Below are 26,012 nucleotides of genomic sequence, written 5' to 3' on the forward strand. Positions count from 1 at the left end.
TGTTGTATGATTAAGGGTGGCTGCAACCATATACTCTTGGGTTTAAGCCCCAATGATTTTATTAGGACATAGGAAATATATACAATGTGCTATACCATATTACCTGGAAATAAAATCCATTGAACTCAGTGGGGCTTGTGAGTTGGCAGGTATAGCATTGCATTCTCAGTAAATTCTTTCCAGACTAACCGCACAATCCTACACATCTGCTGAGAAGCAACCCCACTGAATTCAATTAGACTTCCTATGCACTTACCTGGGAATATATCCATTTGAATTCAATGGAACTTACTTTTGAGTAGACATGCATAGGATTGCATAGTAAGATATTTTGTGTTTAGTGCAACTCACCCTGTGTTCTAGGACTATCAAGTAATGCTCTCTCTTTGAAAATATAAAAGAGGACAGAGCAGAAGTAGAAAACCCACCCAAATATGGAAGTCTTTACCGTAGCAAAGCTGAGGTAAATTTTAAATGGCACACTAAGTCTAGGTGTGATTACCAAGTGGTTGGACAGTGTATTATTTCCACCTATGCAAAGTGCTATCTTTAGGAGGCAAAGCAAAATATTCTTCTAGTAGTTCATTGGTGAGGAAATTGTGGCCCTCCTGATGTTGCTAAGTCTTGAGTCTTCAGAGCCAAATACAGAATGCAAAACCTGGGGAAATAAGTGATTCCTTAAAAAAACCTATCTGTTAAAATCCATTATTTTTAATTATTTGTAATATTAATACAAAAATGCATATAGAAGGTTCAATATAGATTTGCTTTCCTTTCATACGCATGAGGCCCTCTTCTAAGATTATGCATTTGCAATCTATACAGGTGCAAAATGAAGTTTCATGTTTGCTAGTCAATAAAGTAAAATGCATCAGATCAACAAATTAGCTGCAGTCCTATACCAAGTTACATGGGAGTAATTCCCACGTAACAAGGAAATGGGAACTTCTGATTAGACATGTGTACAGTATGAAATTTATGATCAGGTGACAATAATAAAATGTCTAAGTAAGATTAAACATCTGGAAAGGGTCACAGTTTTAGGAAAGCATGAGTGTTCAGATTCCAGGTAATACAAGGCAGACTACAGGCATCAGGCTAAGGAATTTGATTATCTCCTACATTTGAGGGGTGAATTTATACTTGTAATCTTCTACCTGTATGGTGTGGACCTACACTAATTAACCTTTTATTAACACTGGAGGAAAATCTCAAAACGCTGCACAATGTGACTATGGAACAGTAGGTGACTCAACTTAATGTGCCAGGGATAACTGTATATCTATTGTCCAGAAAAAAAACAGGGCATGGTAGAGGTGTATACATTTATGCAATATTGTCGAGAAAGTGGATAGAGGGAGGTTCTATAATGCTAGAACACAGACTCATTTAGCAAAAGATTTGAGATAGAAAAAAAGAAAGCATAAGAACATGAGACGAGTCCTGCTGGATCATACTACAGTGGTACCTCGGGTTAAGTACTTAATTCATTCCGTACTTAACCTGAAACTGTACTTAACCTGAAGCACCACTTTAGCTAATGGGGCCTCCCGCTGCTGCTGCACTGCCAGAGCATGATTTCTGTTCTCATCCTGAAGCAAAATTCTTAACCTGAAGCACTATTTCTGGGTTAGCGGAGTCTGTAACCTGAAGCGTATGTAACCTGAAGCATATGTAACCCGAGGTACCACTGTATAGGCCTATCCAGACTAGCATCTTGTTTCGCAGAGGGACCTAACCTCTATGAGAAGCCCACAAGCAAGCTTGAGTTTCCCAGAAACTAATACTTCCTCCAATACAGGAGCTAATATACAGCGGTCATGATTAGTAGTCATTAATAGCCTTTTCCTCCATGAACTTGTGTAATCCCCTTTTAAAGCCATCCAAGGTCACCAGATTCCATAGTCTGCCAATGCAGAGTGTAAAGAACTACTTCCTTTGTCTGTCCCTAGATCATCCAACATTCAGCTTTATTGGATAACCCCAGGTTTCAGTATTATGAGATATATAGATATTCCTCCATCCACTTTCTCCAAGGCAGCATTTCTTAACTCAGTACACATTTTATAGAATTAACTGCACACTGTGGTAACAACCACTTGCTTAGGTGGCTTTTAAAGGAGATTAATGGAAGACAGATCAATCAGTTGCAGATACGATGACTAAATGTGGCCTTCAGACTCAAAAGGCCACTGAACACCAGTTGGTGGCAGAAAACTAGTTGCTGGGGGAAGTTCTTTTGTTTTCATTGCCATATCTACTTCTGAGCTTCCCAGAAGCATCTATGGACACAGGAAGCTGCTTTATACTCAGACCATTGATCCATCTAGCTCAGTTTTGTCCACACTAATTGGCAGCAGTTCTTCAGGATGCCATACAGGAGTCTCTGCCAAGGACTACCTGAAGATGCCAAGGACTGAACCTGGGACCTTCTGCAGATGCTCTACCACTGAGCTACAGCTGGCCTCTGTATGCAACAGGGCACTGTATACTAGATGATGGACCTTTGGTTTGACCCAGCAGGAGCTTTCTCATGGTCTTCTGACTCAGTGGGAGTAAGGTACACTGGTCCCCGTGGGACTTCTGTGTAGGCAGCTGTAGGCTAGCACTGTATTGCCAATTCTTTTCTTGATGGACTCACATAGGAAAAAAGGGCACAAACTGAATAGTGAACACCCTGCATGGCAACATTCACAAGCTCATTTGCTGTGTGAGCATCTGCTGTGAAGTCACACCTATTTTTCTCCATCCCCAGTAGGTGTGCCCTTATATATTTCTACATGCACAGTCAGTTTCCACATTCTCCGCTGCCTCATACACTTAAGGTGTTGGGAGAGGCCACTGAAATCGATACAGATATCAGGTCTGGTGCACCTACTGGAATCATATAAGCAGAATTGGTGAGAGGATATATTTATTTAGGCCCGCAAGTAATCTAATAAGGCTTTGGAGTTCCACTGAGTTCTTTCTCAGATAAATCTGACTGGTCTTTCTCCTCTCTGTAGGGGGTGCTGGCAACCTCTCAGGGTGCCCTGACCCTCTTCTTCCCCCTGCTCCGACGCCTTGTAATCCTGGGGGCTGGGAGAAACGGGAGTCGGCCGGGCTAAGCTGGCTTCCATGCTGTTTCCCCCCATGGTCGCAGCTTCCTCTGAAAACAGTCAATGGGGCAGGCCAGAGGCCCGTCCACAAAGCAGTATGGCGCCCCCAGCCCGGCGGCGCTAATGGGACAACAAGGCGGAGCGGCCTCTGAGGGAAGGAACACAAAAGCCCCTCGCGAATAAAAGCCCGCCACAAAAGGCGCCGAGGCGGCCACTTTGCGGGCCCACCTGCAAGCACGGGCCTAGCACGGCGCGGCGCGCCCTTGGCGAGGAGCTGGTACCTGAGCAGCCCTCGGCTGGTAAATGCGCCATAAAAGAGCCTCTTTTCAAGGCCTTTCAAGCCGGGGGTCGCCGTGTCTCCTCCTGCCCCCTCCCTCCCTTTCCCACCTCCCCAGGGCCAAGCTGCAGAGCAGGCCGCATCCATGGGAATCCCACCACTTGTGCGCCTGGAGACGAGGGAGGGACGGAGGGAGGCAGGGCCTTTCCCCCCGCGCCGCGCTCTCTCCACGGAACCCTCGGAAGACTGTAACAAATGGGACGCCATCGATTTGTAGGCGCTGCTGAGGCAAATCAAATGACGGCGGGGGGGGGGGGGAGACGAAGAAGATGTGGGGCTACCGCTGAGGAGCGGCGGGTGAAATCAACGGTTAGAATTGTCTCTCGCTCTGCCGGGCCTGCAGCAGTTCTAAAATCTTCCCCTTGGTTTCTCTCTCTCTCCCAGCCTCAGGCTGTGCTGGCTCCTGTGAATTTGCAATGGAAAGTAACGTTTATGAGGGGATAAGATCCCTCTGAGCATGTGGCGATACTTCGCTCTTGTTTTGGGGGGACGGGGAAGCCTTCCGGTACAACATTTGCTATTCCACACGCCCCGAAACACGTCTGAAGCACGAAAGGGATCATTTTGAAGTGGGGTTTGGCCCCCGAATCCGTTTGGGTGGGTGTTTCCCTCCCCGCGGGAACCTCTCTGAGCAGGTTCAGGTTGTGCTTCGTGTATGGGGCAATCTACTTTCAGAATTATACACATTTTGGCGATTAATAGGGCAAAATGAAGTGCATTTCTTTTTCCCAACCTTCTTTGCGGGTTAATAAAGATTGAGAGAGAGAACGATTCGTTCTTTCATTAGTGTATTTATCGCACTCGAAGGGGCGATGCCAGCAAAGCGGCTTAACGCAGGCGCACTGCTGCCACCTATATATATACGTATATGGCACATCAACTCTTTTTATTTCCTTGCAGCCACTGGAAGGGGAAATTTCCCGCTTTTAGGAGGCAACCGAAACTTTTTTGTGCCGAACAATATCTAAGCCTTTCTCCAAGCCGAATAACTTATTGTTGGGGGGTGGGGGCGTCTTCCTGAAATATCACAGCGTGTCCAACGCGGATTTGCATTACGTTTGATACTCAAGGCGGATCTCCTCCTCAAGTAGGTAGGAAGCACCATCCTGGATCGCTCGCCCTTCTCCAGCTAAGGCTGCCGATCTACCAGGTCGCTTTCGGATTCCTTCCTTCGGCAAACGGGATCAAACCCCGGGGAGAAAGGCTGGGGAGATGCTCAGCAAGATCAACCGGGAGAGGGCTGCTCGGTAAGTTTGGCTTGTGATCCAGCAGATCCTCATCTCTTCCTAAAGCAGGAGGCGCTTGCAACAGGTTTCTTTCCGTCCCTGGGCTTCCAAGCCGCGCGCAGCGCGACACCCGTCGGCAGCTGCGCGGCACTGCGCCCCTCACCTGAGCGCTATGGAAGATGGAGTGGCTTTTGAGCTGCTGAGTACCTCGTGGCTCTGGGGGTGCGCGCGTGCTCGCGCTCGCCCCCATGAAGGATTTCCTCTGTTTGCCTCCCGCAGATTAATCAGCCGCGGCTCTCCCTATAAATCCCACTTCTCCTAAGAAATGAGCAGCGTCCAGGGGCCGGGGGTGGCGCTCTTCAAAAGCAGCACCTGCAAAGGCGGCGGGTTGTCAAGGGCTGCAGGGAGGAGGAGGGGCGGCGGCGGAGGATGCTCGTACCTGCGCGAGCTGCTTTCTCTCCGCTCTCGCTCGCTGCCCCCCGCCCGCCTCGCTCCCTCTCTCTCCCCCCCCTCCCTGTCCAGCCGGCCTGGAGCTATTAACGCCTCCCTCGCCCCGCCCCTGCCGGAGCGCTTGGGAAAGCTTCGCAAAGCTGCAGACCGGGCTGGTCCATGGGAATCTGGCCACTTGTGCGCTCCGGAGCCGGGAGGGGGCTGTGCTTCCTTTACAAAAAGAGACACAATTAAGCAAAATGCTCAATGAACATTATAAATGATGGGCAATCGCTTCGCAGATTGCCTAGCAAATCAAATTATATATGGTCGCTCACGGGTGATTTCCAGGCCCTTTGCAAACCAAACAGGTATCTTTTGTGCGTTTGTCCTCTTCATCTCTCTGCTCCCACCCCCACCCCCTCTGCCCCGATTTTCAAAACAGGCTCTTTAAAAAAGAAGACAAAAATCATCCCCAGACGTGTAAGTGGGCTTGAAAAGCGGGTCTTTAAGTACTCACATCTCCCCCCCACGCACCCCCCCCCCAGCTCTCACCACCACCTTTGTTAGCTACTGGATTTCACACTAGCACAGGAGGTAGGGAAATGAGAATGGGGGAGCCAACACTTTTACAGTGTCCTCTTGTGAGTTTGACCAACAGTTGGCTTCACAAACCCGTAGGCACCTGCTCACAAAGAGCAGAGGGGTCGCCTGGATTTCCATAAAGGATGGTGCTAAATTTGAGCACACAATAAAACGTGATGGCAGCTTTTAAAAAAAAGTTTCAGTCAAAAAGACCTGAGGATCAATGTCTACAAAATAATAAAAAGCTGTGCAGGGTGAGGAAAGCAGCTTGTGGAATTAAGGAGACAACAGGCTGCCCTGGGGCTTTGTTGGTAAGCAACCTGCGCTTTGAGCCCTGCACCCAGACAAGAGGCTCAGAGAGTGCCCTAGGGCACAGAAAGTTGGGTACACAGAGAAGGGGGTCAGTCCTGAGTCCCAAACCCATGTTGTGGGGCTTGAGTCCCCCCCCCCACACACACATGGGAAAGCTGATGGGGAACTAATGCAGGTCCTTGGTATGGATGAACAGCCTGGATATTGTAGATCTTCTTCACTGTATCATCACAATCAGTTTGTTAAGATTTCTGAAGGCCTCCCTCAAAACAAAATGGGTGCGTTATTGGCAGAATTCAAGAACTAGGGGCTGTCCACTGAACTTCAGAGGCAGCCTTTTTAAATCAAATAGGTTCAGACCCTGTAACCATGCAATCCTAAATGCACTTCCTTGCAGGGCTGCATGTCTACTAAGAAGCACATCTAATTGAATCCAATGGGGCTTGGTCCCAGGCAAGGCATCTCAGAGACAGGGCCGTACCTAGGGATTGGTTAGGTTGGCCCCCGCCAAGGGTGCAGGCCAGAGGCAACATCATGAGGAGCCAGGTGGCAGAGCCGAATGCCCTCTGAACAAAAAATAATAATGGGGAAGGGAAGTGCCTTGGCCCCTAGCAGCTAGCCCCTATGGGGCAGGTGTGGGGTGGGGAACCAAAAGTTGTGCCTCTCTGCTCTGGCTTGGAGGGGCTAGGACCCTGCTTGACTGATTTCTGGGCAGCAGCCCTCTAGGTGCCCCGCCTAAGCAAAAGGTGATGAAAAGCAAAGTTTTTGAGTTTCTAGGTCATGGTCTGTCCTGGCATCTCCTTCTCAAGGGTGCAAGAGTGCCTAGATATGCCTCTGCTCAGAGGCCCAGGTAACTTCCAGCTTTTAACAGAGGCAAACTTATGCAATCTTTCTTAATATGGCGCCATGTGCAAGGCCAACATTTGGTGCCTCCAAATGGATCTTCTCAATTATGGATCTTCTACATTTTGCACCCCCTCCGATCAGTGCCCTGTGCTGAGGAACTGCCTGCAGTGACCTAAATCTGGTGCTGCTTTAAAGACCCCTGCCCATTATAAAAATTAAAATCCAGCAGTCAACACACACAAAGTAAGGCAACGAAATTCAGCAACCAAAAGCTGCTTCCTTCAGACTTAGATCAAGAAATAAAAATGATCCACATGAGAGCAAGTCTGAGAACTTAACACAGATTGAATGGGATGAATTTGCACAGTGGAAACTCCTCTGATTCTCAGATATTTAGGCTGCAATCCTAACCCGACTTACCTGGGAGGAAAGTTCTATTAAATTCAACATAACTTGCTACTTTTCCCCCACCAAAAAATATTTTTAAAGAATTTTCCAAAAATTACTTTTACAAAACAGTGAAAAAAAACTTATCTCCTCTTAGAGATCTGTTCCCTGTTCTTCCCTGTTGCTGTTTCCATATCTTTCGGTTTGCCATGTTTTTTCAGAGAACCAAGATCAAACCCATCTTGCAAAGCTACACAAAGATTTCCTAGGAACCCAGAAATAGCCAGCCTTTCTTTCTGTAATGCTTATGTGCGTTTACCAGCAGTGTGATCCATACAAAGTTGCCATTAGTTCAACATATGTTGAGTTTACTCAAAAACCAATAGCTTTCGAGGTGTGTGGAGCCAATCTTCAGCAGGAAACAGTAGCTGGCTACTAAGACGGAGAACTCAGTCCAAAGCTGTCTGCCTTTTGTAGGCAGCTGTAGGATTGCTGTGGTATCTGGCTTGTAGTACCCACAGGAACATGGCTGAGCACCTGAAGACTGATGCAAAGAATTGGCTTACTTTTTAAAACAATTTTTTCCTGCCTCCCTTAAGCTTTATCACATATTTGTCAACTAAAGGACCTACTGCTTCTCTGGGTGGTTCTAAACACTGTATTTATATATTTTAAAATCTGTGTTCTGCCTTATTGTAAAGCCTCAAGGTGGATAAAAACCAAGTTACTATTACTTACTAGTGTTTATTCTTGAAATCTCTTATTGGCTTTCCATACAATTAACTAGTAGGGACTGCTGGTATTATTTGGGAATTCTAAGAAACCATCAGTAACCCTTTACTGTCAATCAGTGCAGTTTTGAAAGGTTCAGTCCACCATTTTGATTCAAAATGGCATCCAGTGATATCCACCTGTGGACTAAAACCTGCTGCTTGATCTGAAGGACCATGGTAGCAATTTTTTTGTTAGAATACCTTAATAGTTGTCCTAATCAGTGCATTATTAAAAGACTGAGCTTGTTATTTAGTTTCAAAATGGTGTCCAAATATAGTCAGGAAACTGCTTATTGACCTTAGGGACCATTGTGCCAAATTTGGTTACAATGTATCTTAAGCAGTGTCTAAATCAATGCAGTTTTTTATTTCTTTAAAAAAGGTTCAGGTTGTGTACTTTTTGACGCTGTGTTTATTGTTTATGATTACTTTCGTTATGTTTGTACTTATGTATTTTTTTTGTACGTTGTAAGCAGCCTTGAGCACGGTCTTAACTTTGGAAAGGCGGCATACAAATGAAATTATTTATTTGTTTATTGTATTTGATATGCTGTGCCACATAACTTAGTAGTGACTGCAAGTAACATCAATTTAATAGCAGCTTATACCCTACCAATATGTGCAGCCAGGGGGTCCTGTGGCTGGCAGAATTAGCCAATGCCACCTGTCTCTGATTACTAGGATGAGTAGCACTGTGGTTGGATTTAATGCTTATTTGTTCTCCTTTGTCCTCTATTGTTGTTGTTTGGGTGGGGCTGCACCTGTTCATTCGGGCGATGTGGCTTTGGTCGGGGCAAGCCTTCTGAGCTGGCATATGAAGCCTCTGGGAATGGGTGAGAATCCAGTGCCCTCTTTGTATGGTGCCAGCATTCATTTTGGATGCTGTGCAGATCTGTGCAGCTTGTGTCCTAATTTACTGTTCCTCTGCCGGTTATTTCTCACACTGGGTTTTCCTTTCCTCTTGGAACGATGCCATGGCTGCTTGGCGTCATTAGATCAGATGCTTGGCATGTTTCAGTCCACTTCAGAGTGAATAGCTGTCATTTGAAAAATCTGGTTTGCTCTTCATCAACAGACACATCCTAGGCTGATGGGCCACTTGCACAATTTTCTCTTCCTTTCAAACTACTTTCACTGTTTTAATAGTGAAATACTAAGCACACAAAAATATATATCAAATGGGATTTCCAAATTGATTGATATGCACTTTAGACAAGAAAGCTTGATTCAGGCTGGAACTGTTCCAAGGACTGGCATGGATTCAGATTTTTAAGTAGGGATTAGGGCAGGCCAATCAGATGTAGATCTGGTTTCAAACTGACTAGCTCAGTCATATGCCCTGATGTACATTAGCAGCATTAGGCTATCAGCTCTGTCCTCTAGCAGTAGCACTTAAAGCTGGTTCTACCGACCGCTCAGGAGTAGAAACACAGTATCTTTGACAGCAACAAATATTTTGTTCTTTGAATTCCAAATGTTGAAGCTGTGTAATATTTTTGGCAGGTATCGATCACAGAAGCTTATACACCAAAGGAAAGCTGTCCCCTCTCAGCACTAATTATATGCACTACAACCCCTCTAATTAATGTATTTCACATTTGTAACACCTGAAATGGGTTATCTGAACATTTCCCCATTGATCATTATTGACCTTTGCAAAAGTTGGACAACTAGACTGCTGCATACTGATCATTTGCAAATTTTTGTATACCCTTTAGTGATACACTACTAGCAGATTACCTTACTACTTTGTACTATTATGTCTTCATACACTTTGCACCTGTTTCTTCAACCGTTTGTAATATGTTCATTTATGATTGTATGATTCAGCCTTTTTAATTACTGTTATTTGCGCAGGCATTCTCTCTCATTGGAAACATCTACTGGTAGACTGTTTGGGGGGGGGGGAACCTCTCCCCGGTGCCCCAACTAAATCGACTCCAGAGGGTACCCCAACCCCAGGATGCTGCAGGGGAGAGGAAAACAATTTTGTTCTGTTGGCATAGAGTGCCTCTCTTCAGCAGTCATCATTGGATCCCACCCATGACGTTTGGACAACTGTCTGTTTCTTGGAGAAGGGGCATGTCCATAGGTGGCTGGGGATGCTGCTGAGAATACAAGCAGGGGTCTGAGATTACAAAGCAAGACCACCAGTGCTTGCAAAAACTTAAAACCAGCATTAGCTCACTTCCTCTATGCCAAAGAGCTCTGTACAACACAGAAACATATCTGTCAAGCTGGAACCAGGAACGGCAATGATGACTTGCACCACTGCACTCAAACAGCACAAAAACTCCTATAGGGCTAAAATGGTTCTTTGGTGCCATCTTGTGTGTTAAAATGGAATGAATTGCAGCTCTCAGACTTGGTCTTATTGTTGAGCCTGGGAGAGCAGCTCAGCTCTTCTGTTGCACCCGAATTGTCAGGCTGAATCCTGGGAATAGCTTGCTGGATTAGTTCAGATATGTCCAGCCTGATTTTTTTAATTGGGTGTTGTTCCAACTTGAGCCACATTCACGCCACACATTTGAAACACCTAATGCTGCTGCTTTAAATTGCCATGGCTCAGTCTCACACCCGTCTCGTAACAGGAGATTGCTTTTAACACCTAAAGTCCTGGAAACAAAATGTTATTAATTATGCTGTTTCACGGGCTTCTGAAATAGATTTCATTATTCCTGTAGATGAAAAGAAGGATGTGTTCCACTCGTGGTGCTCCCTTCACAGTTGCTAGTTGGCTGGCTGTTTGCTGGCACCATCCCAAACCCAATGGAGGATATGCCACCTTTTGCTGGCATAATCCTTCTCTTTCAGCTGCTGGTATCAAGCCGGTACCAGTTGGCCAGACCAGGCAATATATACAAAATTGTACAATGAAAGCTTTCCTGTGAATAGACTGAAAAGGGCACTTACTTTGAAACCTGGGTAAATATTTCACCTAATTCAAAACATGGCACCTGTACAAAGCCCTCCTCTTTGCTGCCACCTCCCAAATCGCATAGGCCTCTGCCGCCTTTGGTTCTGTACTATATGTTTCATGCAAATTGAGGATCTGAAGCCTATACCTTCTTTGAACCTGTAAACTAATTGCTAAAAAAATAATCAGGGTTGAGAGCCAGCTGCAGGCGAGTTCAGATGACAAAATAAATGCAGATACAAGGTTGATAGCAATTAGATTGCCACCTGCTACGCAGCTTTAATCTGCACCCCTGAAGTCCAATTGTTTGCAGAGGTTGGCAAAGGAACAAGGGGGGGGGAGAATGCTTCAAGTGCAGGAGGTATTAGGGTCTTATCCGAGGGACGGGAAACAGGATGGAACTCGTGCCAACTTTGCGCTCAGGTCCCTATGGTGTCCTTTGAATCCCTTTTGAATTATTAATATTTTCTATAGCACTTTTAATTGCTTCAGCCCTGCTGTGGGGAGAGTCAATATTACTACCATTTTAAAGGTGGGTAACTGAGGCTATATACCTTTAAAACACATCAGAAACACATTTCTGCTCTCAAGGAATTCTGGGCGCTGCAGTTTGCTGGGAAATGTAACTCTGAGGGGTGAACTACAGTGCCCAGAATTCTTTGAGAAAAAGCATGTGCTTTGAATCTACTACAAAGTGTGTACAAAGCCTTAGTGACATTTACTAGAGGTGGTACATAGGGACAAATGCAGGTGGCTTCCAGGGTGAAAAGAGATACATTATTCAGGGCAGAAATTGTACATTTTGGTGGTCTAATCTGGGTTCAGATTGGCACGGCAGCATCCCAGTGGGCCAAGGAATAAAACACAACCAGTGATGCAGACTTGGCAAATTCTAGTTTCCAAAATCCACAGCTGGCGCCAACCAAATTGTTACACTGAGAGCTAGTGTGGCATAATGGTTAGAGTGTTGGACTAGCCTAACCCAACTTCATAGGGCTGTTGTGAGGATGAAATGGCAAGGAAAACCATGTATACCACCTTGAGATTATTGGAAGACAAAGGCGGTATATAAATGTAATAAATAAATAGTGTGGCAGGTTTTCAGCTTCTCCAGAACTTTTTATCAAGGATTTTACAGTGTGTGTGTGTGTCTGAGTCAGAGAGAGAGAGATTCTTTCTCTCCAAAAAATAGGCTGCTGCAGCTTATCAACAGTTTGCAGCCACAATGGCTTTGTTTTACCTCCTCTACTTTCATAGACAGTAAGCCTCTAACACCAGTGCTGGGAACAAGTGGGGAGAGAGCTGCTGCAGCACCAGGTTCTGCCTGTGGGTTCCCAGCAGGCTGCTGGCTGACCATGAATTTGTCTGATCCTCTTTTAAAGCCATCCAAGTTAGTGGCCCTCGCTACCTTTCGTGGCAGCAACTCCCATAGTTTTAACAATGCAACGTGTGAAGAAATACATTCCTTTGTCTGTCCTAATCTTCCAACTTCCAGCTTCATTGGATGGTCTGGAGTTCTAGACAGGAAAATTGGCTTCCAGGTGAAGAGATCAAAATTAGAAACAGAACTGTTAGAACCCAATACTAAGAACTTGTCAAGAATGTATAACCTGCTGTTGAAATGGAATACACTAGATGAGACAGTTAAACCAGCTATGATTAAGTGGGCACAAGACATTGGTCATGATATTATGTTTGCTGACTGGGAACAGTTATGGACCACCGGTATAAAATTTACGGCATGTAATGCCTTAAGAGAAAATATTATGAAAATGATTTACAGGTGGTACATGACCCCAGTCAAGCTTGCAAAAATTTATCATCTGCCCAATAATAAATGTTGGAAATGTAATGAGACTGAAGGTACCTTCTACCACCTTTGGTGGACTTGCTCGAGGATTAAGGCCTTATGGGAAATGATTTATAACGAAATTAAGAAGGTGCTTAAATGTACTTTTCATAAGAAACCAGAGGCATTTCTCCTGGGCATAGTCGGCCAACTGGTGCCTAAGAAGGACAGGACGTTTTTTATGTATGCCACTACAGCAGCAAGGATTCTCTTAGCAAAGTATTGGAAGACACAAGAACTACCCACATTGGAAGAATGGCAGACGAAGGTGATTGACTATATGGGACTTGTGGAGATGACCGGCAGAATCCGTGACCAAGAAAAAGAGACGGTGGAAGAAGATTGGAAGAATTTTAAAGTATATCTTAAGAACTGTTGTAAAATTGAAGAGTGCTAAAATGTCAAGGGAAAAGAAAATATTGAATTATAGCTACAATTGATTAAGTATGAGAAGAAGCTAAAAAAGAAAATAAGTAATTAGACAATTGGTGTAAGGAGTTGTTGAAAAAATCTCAAAATAGGGATGCAGAAAAGGGGAGGTAAGGGGAAGTCTGGGAAGTAAGGTTTATGAAAATGAGGTTTGAAATTATACATGTTTATATGTTTTGTTTGTTTATGTATGGTGTCTTGTTTTGTCTTTAAATCTGTGTTGAAAAAAACAATAAAAAAATTATATATATATAAAAAGGATGGTCTGGAGTTCTGGTACTCGTGAGAAAAGCTTCTTCCTAGCCACTTTCCCCATGTACAATTCTATACACTGCTATTGCATCTTTCCTTACTTACCCATTTTTCTAAATTAAAAAGCCTGAAATGTAGCAACCTTTCCTATAAAGGCCTTGTTCCTACCCCTTAAATCATTTTGATTTCCCTTTTCGGAACCTTCTGCAGTATTCCTTTTATGTCATGTCTTATTTCTTCCCCAGCAACCTACAAAATCCTGAAACTGGTGTTGTTTCTAAAGCTGCATCGCCTCAAGAGGCTCATGGCAACCAAAGATTCAAGCATAAGTGCAAAGGAACTTTTCCATGCCGACATCAGGATCTTATGAGAGCAGCACCTCCCAATTTGCCTAAATTCTGCAAAATTCCATTGCCGCATACAGTTGTACCTCGGGTTAAGTACTTAATTTGTTCCAGAAGTCCGTTCTTAACCTGAAACTGTTCTTAACCTGAAGCACCACTTTAGCTAATGGGGCCTCCTGCTGCTGCGCCGCTGCTGCAAGATTTCTGTTCTCATCCTGAAGCAAAGTTCTTAACCCGAGGTACTATTTCTGGGTTAGCGGAGTCTGTAACCTGAAGTGTATGTAACCTGAAACGTATGTAACCCGAGGTACCACTGTATTCGGTTGGTGCTGCCCTACAGGAAGCAAAATCCTGGTGCTTGAACAAAAGACAGGGAAGTAAGGGGAAGCTTCAGAGATGGTTATGTTGACTCACTTGCATGCACACTGCACCACATCTGATCCTCATGTTGTCTTTTAATAAGTGACTCGCATCAAGAATAAATTAAAACCACCGTGAACAAAACATTTTATTCCAGCATTTACAACAGGAAGCAGTAAACACTCCTTTTATGTTTTGCATTATTTCTTTTGAGGGAGGAGGGAATAATTTTATAAATAAAAATAATAATGAAGACATACTATTTTATGAATTGCAATGCATCCCAACCCCCATTAATAAAATCTAAAATGCAGACTAGTAGGAAATAAAAATTGTTCCCAAAATTGCCAGAGATCTACAAAGAAAAGGTGCAGCAGCAGAATATGCCAGATGGAGAACTGCTGTTTTATATCAACATTTACATTTCTATTTTTCAAAAAGTCCCCAGCATTCAGCAGAACAATGAAACAGCGGGAGAAGTAGCTTGTAGCCTTTAATTTGAATTTTCCTAAGGTGAAGTCGTCAGAAGACAGGTGCTAATAGCGTCACAGCTTCATTGGTTTCAAATATCGTGCTTTCTAAATTCATCTCATGATTTGGGCCCCTACGCTTTTTAATTTTCACAATAATGATGTGGTTCCTCATTCCGGCAATTAGAAGTAGGAAGGTGTGTTGTCCGATGACAAAGTGCTACTTATGCTTTCCCACCTGGGTCTTTAAAATCTACTGGTGGCTTTTAGTTTGTGCTGTGAACAGGAAAGCCTCATAGTAAGCTACTAAAATAATTAAAACAAAAAAAATTCCTTCCAGTAGCACCTTAAAGACCAACTAAGTCAGTTCTTGGTATGAGCTTTTGTGTGCATGCACACTTCTTCAGATACTAAAATAATTGTTTTTGGAAAACACAGCTCTAGAAATAAATGGAGTCTGCACCAACATGAATTAGAGCAAACTCACTCCTTCAGATGTCTTGGGAGTCCTCTTTAGCAAATCCTTGTCTTGGAAATGGCATACTGAGTCGGTTGCACCAATGTAACACAAAATGTGGCCTTTCTCTCCAACAATGAGCAATCATTTAAAAATTATATTTATAATTTAATTTACATTATACTTAAGAGGCATGTACAAGGCTCCTGTATTTCCTTTTTAGAAATTTGTGGATGTGATTTGCATGTACAGTGGAACATCGGAAATTGAATGTAATCCATTCTGGAAGGACATTCAATTTCTGAAACGTTCGAATTCTGAGGTGCGGCTTCCTACTGGCTGACAGCTAGGCTTTTTGCAGATTGGAAGCCGCATCAGACGTTCAGGTTCCAAGGAATGTTCAAAAACTGGAACACTTACTTCCGGGTTTTTGACGTTCGGGAGCTGAAATATTCAGGAATGGAGAGGTTCGAGAACTGAGGTTCCACTGTAATTGATTGCTTCACCTATTAACAACGAGGCAATCAACTATTTTTTAAATAAAAAATGCAGCATGTACATTAATTTGTATGTGTAGATATGCTGTCTGTGCTTGATTTAATGGAACTGCCTACATGCAGAAGAGCTCTGCATCCACATAAGCAGGGCACACAGGTCTCCAGACTAGCCTGGCTACCTTAGATGAGCCTATTCCATCACAGAATAAGAGCAGCACATCTCACATCAATGGTTTGGCGTCCCCCCACATGCATTCTCATTAATTACCATCACTATGTATACACAAAATAGGCACAGGCACCTGGCTCCTGATACATTTTCAAAGTGGCCCTCTGCGGCAAAGGAGATCCGAGCATCAAAGTGGTGTCAAATGCACAGGTTGTAAAGAGAAAAGTATCACTGCTTGGAGCTTGGTTTAAATGTTAATGCAACACTGTTGATGCAGAACCTCTGCCCAGATGGCTCGGGACCATCGCCGAACACATGGCCCAGATGGGCATCGCACTGCAAGAGAATAACAGACTTAGTTGTAGTGCCAGTTCTTTAAATTAAAGCGTATCTACATAAATTAAACAGTCTGATTTCATAGCCAAAGGGGCCAATTAAGTCTGCAACTGCCATATAAGCAATACCTTCTGTGTTTAGAGCCAGCTTCCGAAGCCCACTCATTTTTGTGTGCTCACGTTTGCATGCATGCAAATGCCCCAGGTGTAAAGTGTGGCCTCTCCTGGGTAAGCTTTCTGTGGAAAAGATACCTTAGTGCTAATAAGATGGTTTTCTATGCCAAAAAAAAACAACCCAACCATTATTGAGAATACCACTTTAAAATCAGTATTAATTAATAGTATTGGCGGGGGGGGGGGGAGGATGCCCTCATTCCAATCAGAATACAGTACCATTGTTAAATTTGTGAGTCAGTCGGGAAATCCACTGGGACTTCTGATGCAGATTCCATGAGTTTAATCACTCAAGGGGCAGATCTATATATTTTCCTTCAACTTTTGTAAGGTCAGCTTTCCCATCCACTCATCATACAACTGTCTCACATGTGCAGCCTGATCCTTTGCATATTTACTCAGAGGTAAATATTGTTGTATTTAACCGGGCTTATTCCCATTGGAAATGTGCACCAGAGTGCGGCAAAATCCTATGCATGTCAACTCAGAAGTAAGTCCTACTCGATTTAATGAGACCATTAATGTTGTGTAGGATTGTGTTGTAGTGGTCTAAACCACTGAGCTTCTTGGGCTTGCCGATCAGAAGGTTGGCGGTTTGAATCCCCGCAACAGGGTAAGCTCCCATTGCTCGGTCCCAGCTCCTGCCAACCTAGCAGTTCGAAAGCACATCAAGTACAAATAGATAAATAGGTACCGCTCCAGTGGGAAGGTAAACGGCATTTCCATGTGCTGCTCTGGTTTTGCCAGAAGCAGCTTAGTCATGATGGCCACATGACCTGGAAAAACTGTCTGCGGACAAATGCTGGCTCCCTCGGCCTGTAAAGCGAGATGAGAGCTGCAACCCCAGAGTCGTCTGCGACTGGACCTAACTGTCAGGGGTCCTTTACCTTTATAGATTTGCCCCCAGAAGTTCATACATTAGGTCCACTACCTGGGGCTAATTTCATGATTCATGAAAGTGTATTTAGTTGTATTAATGCTACACTTCACTTTTTGTGACACATATAGAATAAGAGACTTGCATTTAAGGAACTTTATATGCTTTCTTTAAGGTAGGTGTACCTGTTTGCAGATGACTTCCGTGCTGCTTGTTCCTAGTGAATTATCAGGACGTCTCAAGATATTAGTATTGCTTTCATCTGTGCCATGTGTCCCATATGCTTCTGAAAAGGATGGCCACCCTGTGCCTGAATCATATTTTGTTTCTGAGCTATAAAGGACAGCAAAGTTGCATATTAATGAAGGGTTGTGGTGCACACACACACGCACGCATGCACGTGCACGCACGTGCACACACAGAGGATGAGATAGATAGATGATAGATAGATAGATAGATAGATAGATAGATAGATAGATAGATGGATGGATGGATGCATGGAGTCTATCACTAAATTTATCTCTCACCTATGAGCAAGAAAGTAGCTTGGAGAGGGATGTTGCTTTCCCAAATAACATTGCCTTTTTATCTTGTTCTTTTCTCCCCACCCCAAAGATGGCAGTAGTAGTGTTCAAAACTCCCATTGTTCTAAGTGCATTTTGCAACAGGGAATTTCATTAGTGCAAGCAGTTTCTGACACAGTACTGTGCCTATGATTTCAGATTAAAACTGCAGAGTGGAAGGAAGGGAGGACCTTTTTCTGCCTCCCCACTTCCAGCTACTCTCTGAAGACTGGAGAAGAGACCCTCTTAATAATATTAGGGGGGGCTGGGCAGGTGGATGAAAATGCTGACAACCATAACTGCATTATTAAAAAGGCAATCTTGTATAACATGTGAATATCCTTAAATGGAAGGCTAAAAAGATGAAGTTTTGCTTTTAAATAGATGTTCAGTATGGAAATAATCAGGGCTGGATTTAGACACATCATAGAAGCATTTTTGTTGAAAGCATTGTAAATTTAAACAGGGAAAACAGGTAGAGAAAAACGGGACTCCACATCACCATCTGGTGGCACAATGTTATATCACATATAAATCTAGCTGAGTCCCAGGATTATTTATAGCCCATGTGTTGTTGTTTTTAATAAATAGATGAAGGAGGGAGAGCAATTCAACCAAAAACTAAGGACTTCTGTAGCCCATTGATTTCAGAGAAGACTTTAACCCTATGCTTGATTTCTCCATGAAAACCAGTGAACCACAGCATGAACTAAGCATAGTAACTCATAAGTAAGTACAACATATTTCTATTGGGTGTATTTGTTAGTGAGTGAGTTTAGCACAACAGCCTTAAGCCTGTGTAGCTTTGACTGGACTGTGTCCAAAGTTTCTGAGGCTCCAATCCTCTACCCACTTGCATAGGAATAATCACCACTGAGCTCAGGAAGACTTACACATGAATATTCATGCTGTTGCCCACAAATGCCTTTAAGGAACAGGACACATGAAAAGTTCAAAGAAACAAACAAAACATGTCTGTTTTCCAATTAAACATAGACATTTACATTTTTAGCAACCATGGTTTAACAAAATAAAAACGTTTTGTATTCTTCATACTTTCAGAAATATGGATCTATCAAGAAACATTCAGGTGGGAAATTGTGTCCTGTTTCAATCAGACATACACATTTTAGTTGTAGCTTGATTAAGTAGGAACTTTGTAAAAAATCTGTCTGATATGCCTAGTCCAGCCACACTTGCAAACTCCTGGATCAAGGTGTACAAACTAGGCAAAATCAGCACTGTTCTAAAACCAAAGAAAGAAAAGCAGAGAAAGTAGACACCCATGTGAAAAGAGTCTCTTTCACCATCTTCATTTATCCAAACACATTTATAAACTTCTTACTATTTAAAATTTTTATAAGTAGTGAGTGTATAATATGAAAGCATACAATGCCACTACAGAGCCTAAAACCAACAAAACGGTAAAAAGCATATAAAAACAAATCTAAGAAAGGAGGACCTGAAGTGAACTCTAGTTCAAAAAAAACACACCCTAGGCCACAGTAAATGTGTTAGTCTTTGAAAGTGCCACAAGAGGGACTCCTTGCTGTTTTTCCATCTTACAATGTAAATGCAGGGAAGAGAGGCTCACAAGTATGCCAGAGATCCACTTTGAACTACTGAAAGTGCAACAACAGGGATCATTCAGTGTGCAATTTAAGGGTTAAACAGGGCTTGTGCACAAGAGTAGAGATTTCTTATGCAAAGGAAGTCAGGAGCAGTAATGTTTCTGAATGGCAGTTGCTGGAAACTTAGGGAGAGGAGAGTGTTGCTGCGCTCAGATCCTGCTTGTGGGTGTTCCGCATGGCATCTGGTCGGCCGCTATGAGAACAGGTTGCAGGACTAGATAGGCCACCGGCCTGATCCTGCAGGCTCTTCTTATGTAAAGCAGTGGGAACAGCTCATTGCTGCATGAGAACTACCACTGGATTGGGACCAATGCAATTATACTCTCTCCATTGACTATGGCTTTTCAAACAGGTGTTTAAAATTGTCTTGTTCGCTGTGTCTTCTACATCAGATCTACATTTTCTTACTGTAAAAAAAAACCCCCAACAACCTTGCCAATTTTCTGCCCTATTAAAATAGCTCCTCACCACAAATATCCCTGTGCGGTTTATTTATAAGTACGTCACTTAGTCTGTTAGAAGCATGTTAGTAGCCACCAAAATGCTGCTGCTCAAAATTCTATTTGTTCTTTGAAGTAGTTCACCAGAGCATTTGTGGATAAATGGACATTCCCCAAACATATGTGTTAGATTAGCCCTTAATACTCCATTCCTTCAACATATGTTGTTTACTTTGATCTGCATTTTAGCTGTCCCAAATGTAGTTGAGATGATTTTAAGAAGTATGACCCTTGCCTATAATTTTATGACTGGGCTGAGGTTTGATGTTCCATTAAAATTCTGTGATTTGCTATCTATAAAACCTGAGGCTTATGTTCCATGTATTCCTAATCCTTAGTGAATTCTTCATAGGAGAAAGCAGTGACCTACATACCCTGCAGAAACATTTTGCATGCTCAGAGATTAGGATGCTTCTCAAGGGGCAGCTCTTGCTTTTGCCTACAGTTCAGCAGTAAACACAATACAGCTAGGGAGGAGACTCCTTCCAATAATCTGAATGTGGGCTTTATTTCTACTTGCAGCAGGCTGCAAGAACAGGTAATAATATCCAGCAGCTCAGACCAGGCCCCCAAATACCTAAGCAGTCAGAGCCGATGGGAGATAGCAGTCTATTGTGCTTTCTACTGCTCCCTGCAGTCAAAAGGGAGAATTCTGCACTAGTTAAAGGTTCCAGACTAGAGGAAGCCAACCTGGGGGTGTCCAGATGTTGTGGACTACAACTTCCATCACCCGTGACTATTGCCTGTGCTGGTAGGGACTGTTTGACATTAGAGTCCAAGGCATTTGGAGAGCACCGCTTTAACTATCCTTGTTCGAGACAATTTCCAGGGTCTTATCCTACATAGATCACAGTATGATTATTATTATTTACTAAATTTTAATTGCTTTCTACAAAAATAATCTTACAAAGAACATACAAACGTATAAAAGAATTAGACAATACAACAATGTAAACAGTAAAAAACAATACCCACAGGACAAAAAAAGAGTGCCTGGTCACCACTGACACAAAAACCAATCAATAGATGTCCAATCAAAACTTAATCCGCTAATATTATGCAAAGTCAAATGCCTGGCAGTATAGGAAAGTTTTAGCCTGACACTAAAATATATTAATGCTAGTGCCAGGTGAGCCCTATGGGGAAGAGTATTCTGTAAGTGGGGAGATGACTGAAAAGGCTCTCTCCCTGAATGGACTAATAGCAGTGTTGGGGGAATTTTAACTGGTAATATTTTGCAGTGGGGAAAATTAACCTGTCCTCCTCCAGTGTCGCAGCCCTGAACTGAATCAGGGCCTCCTCACTGCACCCTTAGAGCTGGGCAGCCCAGGTTCAAATTCAGGCACAGCCGTGAAGCTCAATGGGTGACTTTGGACCAGTTGCTTTCTCAGCCTACCGTACCCTCACTAGTTTGTTGTGAAGGGAAAGCATTATGTACCTGAGCTCCAGCAAGAGTCAGACATACACACACATGTAAATTTGAAAAAAAGTATATTGTAATTAGACTCCTACCTGAACAGCACAGCATTGCAGCATATGCAGTGGTACATCCCAGGCTCTGTGTTAGTCAGATGGATTCCACTAAAAGGCTTCAAACATGCATTGTTAATATTCTAATTCTTAGCCATCTTTCCCACCCTCCACCTCCAAGTCAGCTTGCAAAACCAAACATCAAGCAGGCTCATATGTGGGAACTTCCAGTGTAACATGGATATTCAACCTGCATGTTCTTTGTCACCCTGAGAAGTTTCATTCCCACCTTTTACTCTCCTGGGGGTAACCAAACCAAGGAGCAGAATCTTACAGGTTCAGGTATGTGGTCACCACACATTTACAGCACCCAACATCACTCTTGTCTAAACAGACAGAATCTGTGCTCATCACTGCAATCAGTTTATGATGGATAAAGAGAAGTAATTCTTCACGGAACTTTATAGGATTTCCTATAACGTTATATTGTGTTTTTAATATTTGGTTGGAAGCCGCCCAGAGTGGCTGGGGAAACCCAGCCAGATGGGCAGGGTATACTGTAAAGAATAAATTATTATTATTACAATTATTATTCCTGCCACAATTTGTGATGATGCCTTTAAAAATGGACTTAGTCATGTAAGAAGAAGAGGTCTATCTATTTCATCTATTAGAGGTGGGGAACTTTCAGCCTGCAGGAAAAAATTAGGCCTGCCAGTCTGGCAAATTTGACTTGCATGGCTGTTTTCAGCCAGCCCTGCCCACCTGTCACTCATCTGATGTCCTAGGTCTAGGACATCAAGTGCAGGAGAGGTAAAGCCCCAGCTGCCAATGAATCATTAGGAGTGCTCAAGTGGCAGCAGGGCTTGCAGGCAGCACTGTTTACATTTGCTGCCAAATGTAAGCCACCCTGGGATTGATTCTACTTGGGGGTTCCTGGTTGAGATCCTGAACAGAGCCAAAAGTCTGCCAAATTAAGGAACAGTTATGCAATGTATGTCTACGTTGAATATACATTTGACCTGCTTGGAAACTATTACAACTCTTGGCTTACCAGTTCAGTTCCTTTTTCCCTGGTGACATAAAACTGCTCAGGAGTCAGCTTCTTTTGCCAGTCAGTCGTAACACTGGACTCATCGTATCTTGTCAAAGAACCCACATCTTTATCTAGAAAGGTGGAAGAACAAGAAATTCAACCAACAGGTATAAGCCACTGTGTGCAGAAGAAATTTCTATATGCCAGATTGCACCAGAAGGCGAACAGTAATTACATCCAGAGCCAAGAGAAGGCGATACATGGAGGCCTGCAATTACAGCTGACAAGTTGCTGAAATACAAGGCGCTTAGAACAGCTGCTGAGAGAGAAGCGTCACTCCACAGTGGTGGCATTTACTAGGAAATGGTCAAAGGCTCATATTCATGGAGGAGTTGCTTAATGGGGCCTTGAGAACAATAAAAAAGATATTGCATACAGTTAAAGGGGTGGGGGAATCTTTGTAAAGAAAATGGTTTCAAATAAACATCATATCACCCTTGACGAATTGACAGCTCTTCCATCTCCCAGAGGCTTCATCAATCCTGCAACACACAGGTTGCTTCTAAACCACCATTTCCCCTCTTCCTGGTGCACACAAATTTACTTGCAAGCTCGCAAACTGACCTGCATCTGTTGCAGAGCTTGGCTAGTGTGCCTGACTGGTCTAAGCATATTAAGCTGCCTGGCAAGTTGCACACCAGCAGTATTTGGCAAAGCTAAAAGCACAATTCTAACTTGCCAGGATGGTGTGTTGCACTGCCAGAAAGGGATCCAGTGTGATGGATAGCCCAGCTTAACCCTGGTGGATGGGAAGCTGCCTAGTGATGGCTAGTGTTTCAGGGCCAACAGATCACCAAAGCGGTAAAATCCTCAGACTATGATAGCCTGGAACTGGCACAATGAAAAGGGGGGGGGGTCTATTTAAAAACATTATATATATATATATATATATATATATATATATATACACACACACACACACACACACACCATCTTGTTTGCCCTCATTAAAACACAGTGAAGTACCGGTATATTACAGTTGCCTTCATTTTGCAAATTGAAAAACTGAGTCTGAAATATAGTTATTTGCCCAAGTGATTTAATGGACAATTAAAAACAAGCTTGGCACTCCATGGTCCACATCCAAATATTCAGGAACTGGTGCCCATTCTGGCTCTCCCAGAATGCGAAAGGACAAAACAAGGCCCATTCCAGGGACTGTATCAGTGAAACAATGCAATTGTGTGACTAAACAGAGGTCTGATCTACCCAAGCAGCAGAATGAGATGCTTGGGTGATTTGAACCACTCCCGGCTGCAAGTGACAAGTGAAGTACTGGGTCTGAGTGCTCCCATACTTAAGAATAATAATAATCTGTGCAAATAAATAAACGAACCAAAAACTTCTAATACACCAATGTAATATACCAGCTAGCCTCTCTGTGGCGCTAATTTTATACCTGTAAAAATTAAAAAAATGTGTTTTTTTAAATCACACTGGTATGACTTGTAGTCTCAAGTAGTATAGCCTATTTTACCACTTCAAGATGATACCACCCATTCCCACTTTGTTTTGCTCTGGGCACACGCTGTCCTTCCTTTGCACTGCAACTCGTCTCCCTAACGAATAAACCCGGGTAATTTGCTGTTGCTATAATTAAATCAACTCTTAAGTCGTGCATAAAAAGCACCAGAGCAATCGCCTCGAGCTGCCTCCGAGCAGCAACCGAAGAAGCACCGCCCCCCCCCAACTTTTGCGCCGCTCCCTCCCCGTGAGGCCGGGAAGCCCCGTAGGGAGACGCAACCCCCACCCCGCACCCCTCTGCCGCCCAGCCAGCTCCAAACAACTACCGCCGGTGTCGGTGTGCACAGCTCGGGGGCCAAGGCAGACGCCGCTCCGGGCTGCCCCCTGCGAAGCGCGCAGAAATAGCGGCGGCGCCTGCAGGGCGCGAAGTCTCCTGAGGACTCGAGCGGCAGCCATAGTAGCCTCTGAAGAGCCCAGAGCTGCGTCGCGCTGCTCCCGGGCTCCGCGCTTGGACTGAGGCCCCGCCCCGCCCTTTTGCCTCGCTCCGCGCGCGCGCGGCCTGGCGGCTTCTTGCTTCGCTCCCGGGCCCGAGAAAGGAGGATGCGCGCGAAAAGGCCCTCTCCTCCTTGAGGGAGGCAGGCGGGGCCGCCGCTCCAGAAGGCTGTTAACAAGCCAGGCGTAGACGACTGTCTGACAGGAATCCAGGAGGTGCAAGTCGGAATCCGCTCAAAACGTTTCGCCGCCTAAGGTACAGGCAGCAAAGGAGCGCCCTGCGTCAATGTGTTGTTTTGGCACCTGAGGAGGCAAATTCCTCCACAAATTCCTCCACAACTGCTTCTTCCCCCTCCTTGGCAGGAACGCTATTACTACTACTACTGCAGTACTACTGTTGTAACATTAAATAATGAACCATTTGGATGACCTTTTGTGACACCTCAAATCATCCGCCTGAGGCAATGGTTTCACTCTAATGGTGGGGCCGGTCCCAATCTTCATACTCTTCCCAGCAAAATGAAACATATCAAGGCAAAGATGAGGATGAAGAGTAGAAGCAACACACTTCTTTCCTGACTCTGGTGGCACCAGAAAGAAAACTCCCGGGGGGCACAGAAGGGGGAAAGTATATTTCTAGGTGGGCAAGTTGTGTCCCATATGTTAAGATGTTAAGATAAGGGGGGGGGGAGTTGATGACTGCAGTCCAGCAGTGTGTGTGTGAGACACTGCCCATGGCTCCGGACCCCAATTTAGTTTGAGGGTTTCATAGAATTGTAGAATTGGAAGGGATGTTGAGGACAATTTAGTCCAATCCCCTGCAAGGCAGGAATTTCAACTAGATCATACATGACATCTTCAACCTCAGCTTAAAAACCTCCAAGCAAGGAGAGTGCATCACCTCTCGTGGGAGTTCCAATGTCAGAAGGTTCCATTTCGTATACATGCCCTTCTTACATCTCAGCTCATCTGTAAGTTCTTTAGGTAGCCACACCGGTTTCTTTAAGTGCTTCCCACTTTTCTTGTTGGAATTGTCTGCCTTTGTGCCTTCAATATTTCAACTTAAAGACTCTCCCATCATAGCTGTCAACTTTCCCCTTTTCTTGTGAGGAATCCTATTCAGAATAAGGGAATTTCTCTTTAAAAAAGGGAAACGTTGACAGCTATCACTCCCATACATCCTGGACTCCATTCTGAGTTTTTCTGACCATGGGATTTTGCTCAGTAGTTCCTTAAGCTTTTTGAAATCAGCCTTCTTAAAGTCAAGAGTGCACATCCGACTACATTCAGCTTTCCTTTGCCTATCTGTAAAGAAACCCAAGAGGACATGTTCACTTCCTCCCAAGGTTCCCTGTACTTTCACTTTGTTGATCAGTTCCTCCCTGTTGGTAAGGATCAGGTCTGAGAGAGATATGCCTCCTGCCCTGTTGCTTCTACCTTTGACCTGCCCTCTTAATAACAAAACAACTAAATTTTATGGCTCTTTGGAAAGCAATAAAAAAATTGAAAGGTAGAGTTTGCATCGGTTCTTTGGACTTTAAATGCTTAAACACCCTGTGCAGCTTTCCTTATCAAATGTGCAAACCCTACACAACTTTGATGAGGACAGGGGAGACAGGATATTCTGATCATGGATCCCTCCCATCACTGGTAACTTGGTTCTGAGATCGTTT

At 43.9% G+C, this 26,012-nt stretch overlaps 1 protein-coding gene and 2 long non-coding RNA genes across 7 annotated transcripts in view; 2 read left to right on the forward strand and 1 right to left on the reverse strand.

The window, feature by feature from the left end:
- Positions 1-1,795: 1,795 nt before the first annotated feature.
- On the forward strand, positions 1,796-20,753 carry LOC310828110. Its single transcript, XR_014556680.1, has 3 exons — positions 1,796-3,663; positions 4,336-4,682; positions 18,278-20,753. It is a non-coding gene; the product is annotated as an uncharacterized lncRNA (long non-coding RNA).
- Positions 14,275-24,303, reverse strand: MSRB2 (methionine sulfoxide reductase B2; the record flags this gene model as incomplete). The annotated part of the gene is made up of 6 exons (XM_083705148.1): positions 14,275-14,920; positions 15,026-16,073; positions 17,309-17,456; positions 21,330-21,406; positions 22,342-22,454; positions 24,174-24,303. The coding sequence occupies 5 exons, from the start codon at positions 24,301-24,303 to the stop codon at positions 15,966-15,968; spliced, it is 576 nt and encodes a 191-aa protein (XP_083561274.1). The 3' UTR covers positions 14,275-14,920; positions 15,026-15,965.
- Positions 24,158-26,012, forward strand: part of LOC310828101 — a 94,958-nt gene continuing 93,103 nt past the window's right edge. For all 5 annotated transcript variants that reach the window (XR_014556663.1, XR_014556664.1, XR_014556665.1 and 2 more), the window contains exon 1: positions 24,158-24,979. This is a non-coding gene — a long non-coding RNA (uncharacterized lncRNA). The remainder of the gene's footprint in view (positions 24,980-26,012) is intronic.

This window comes from Podarcis gaigeae (assembly GCF_964106915.1).
Source record: "Podarcis gaigeae genome assembly, chromosome: 12".
Lineage (NCBI taxonomy): Eukaryota > Metazoa > Chordata > Lepidosauria > Squamata > Lacertidae > Podarcis > Podarcis gaigeae.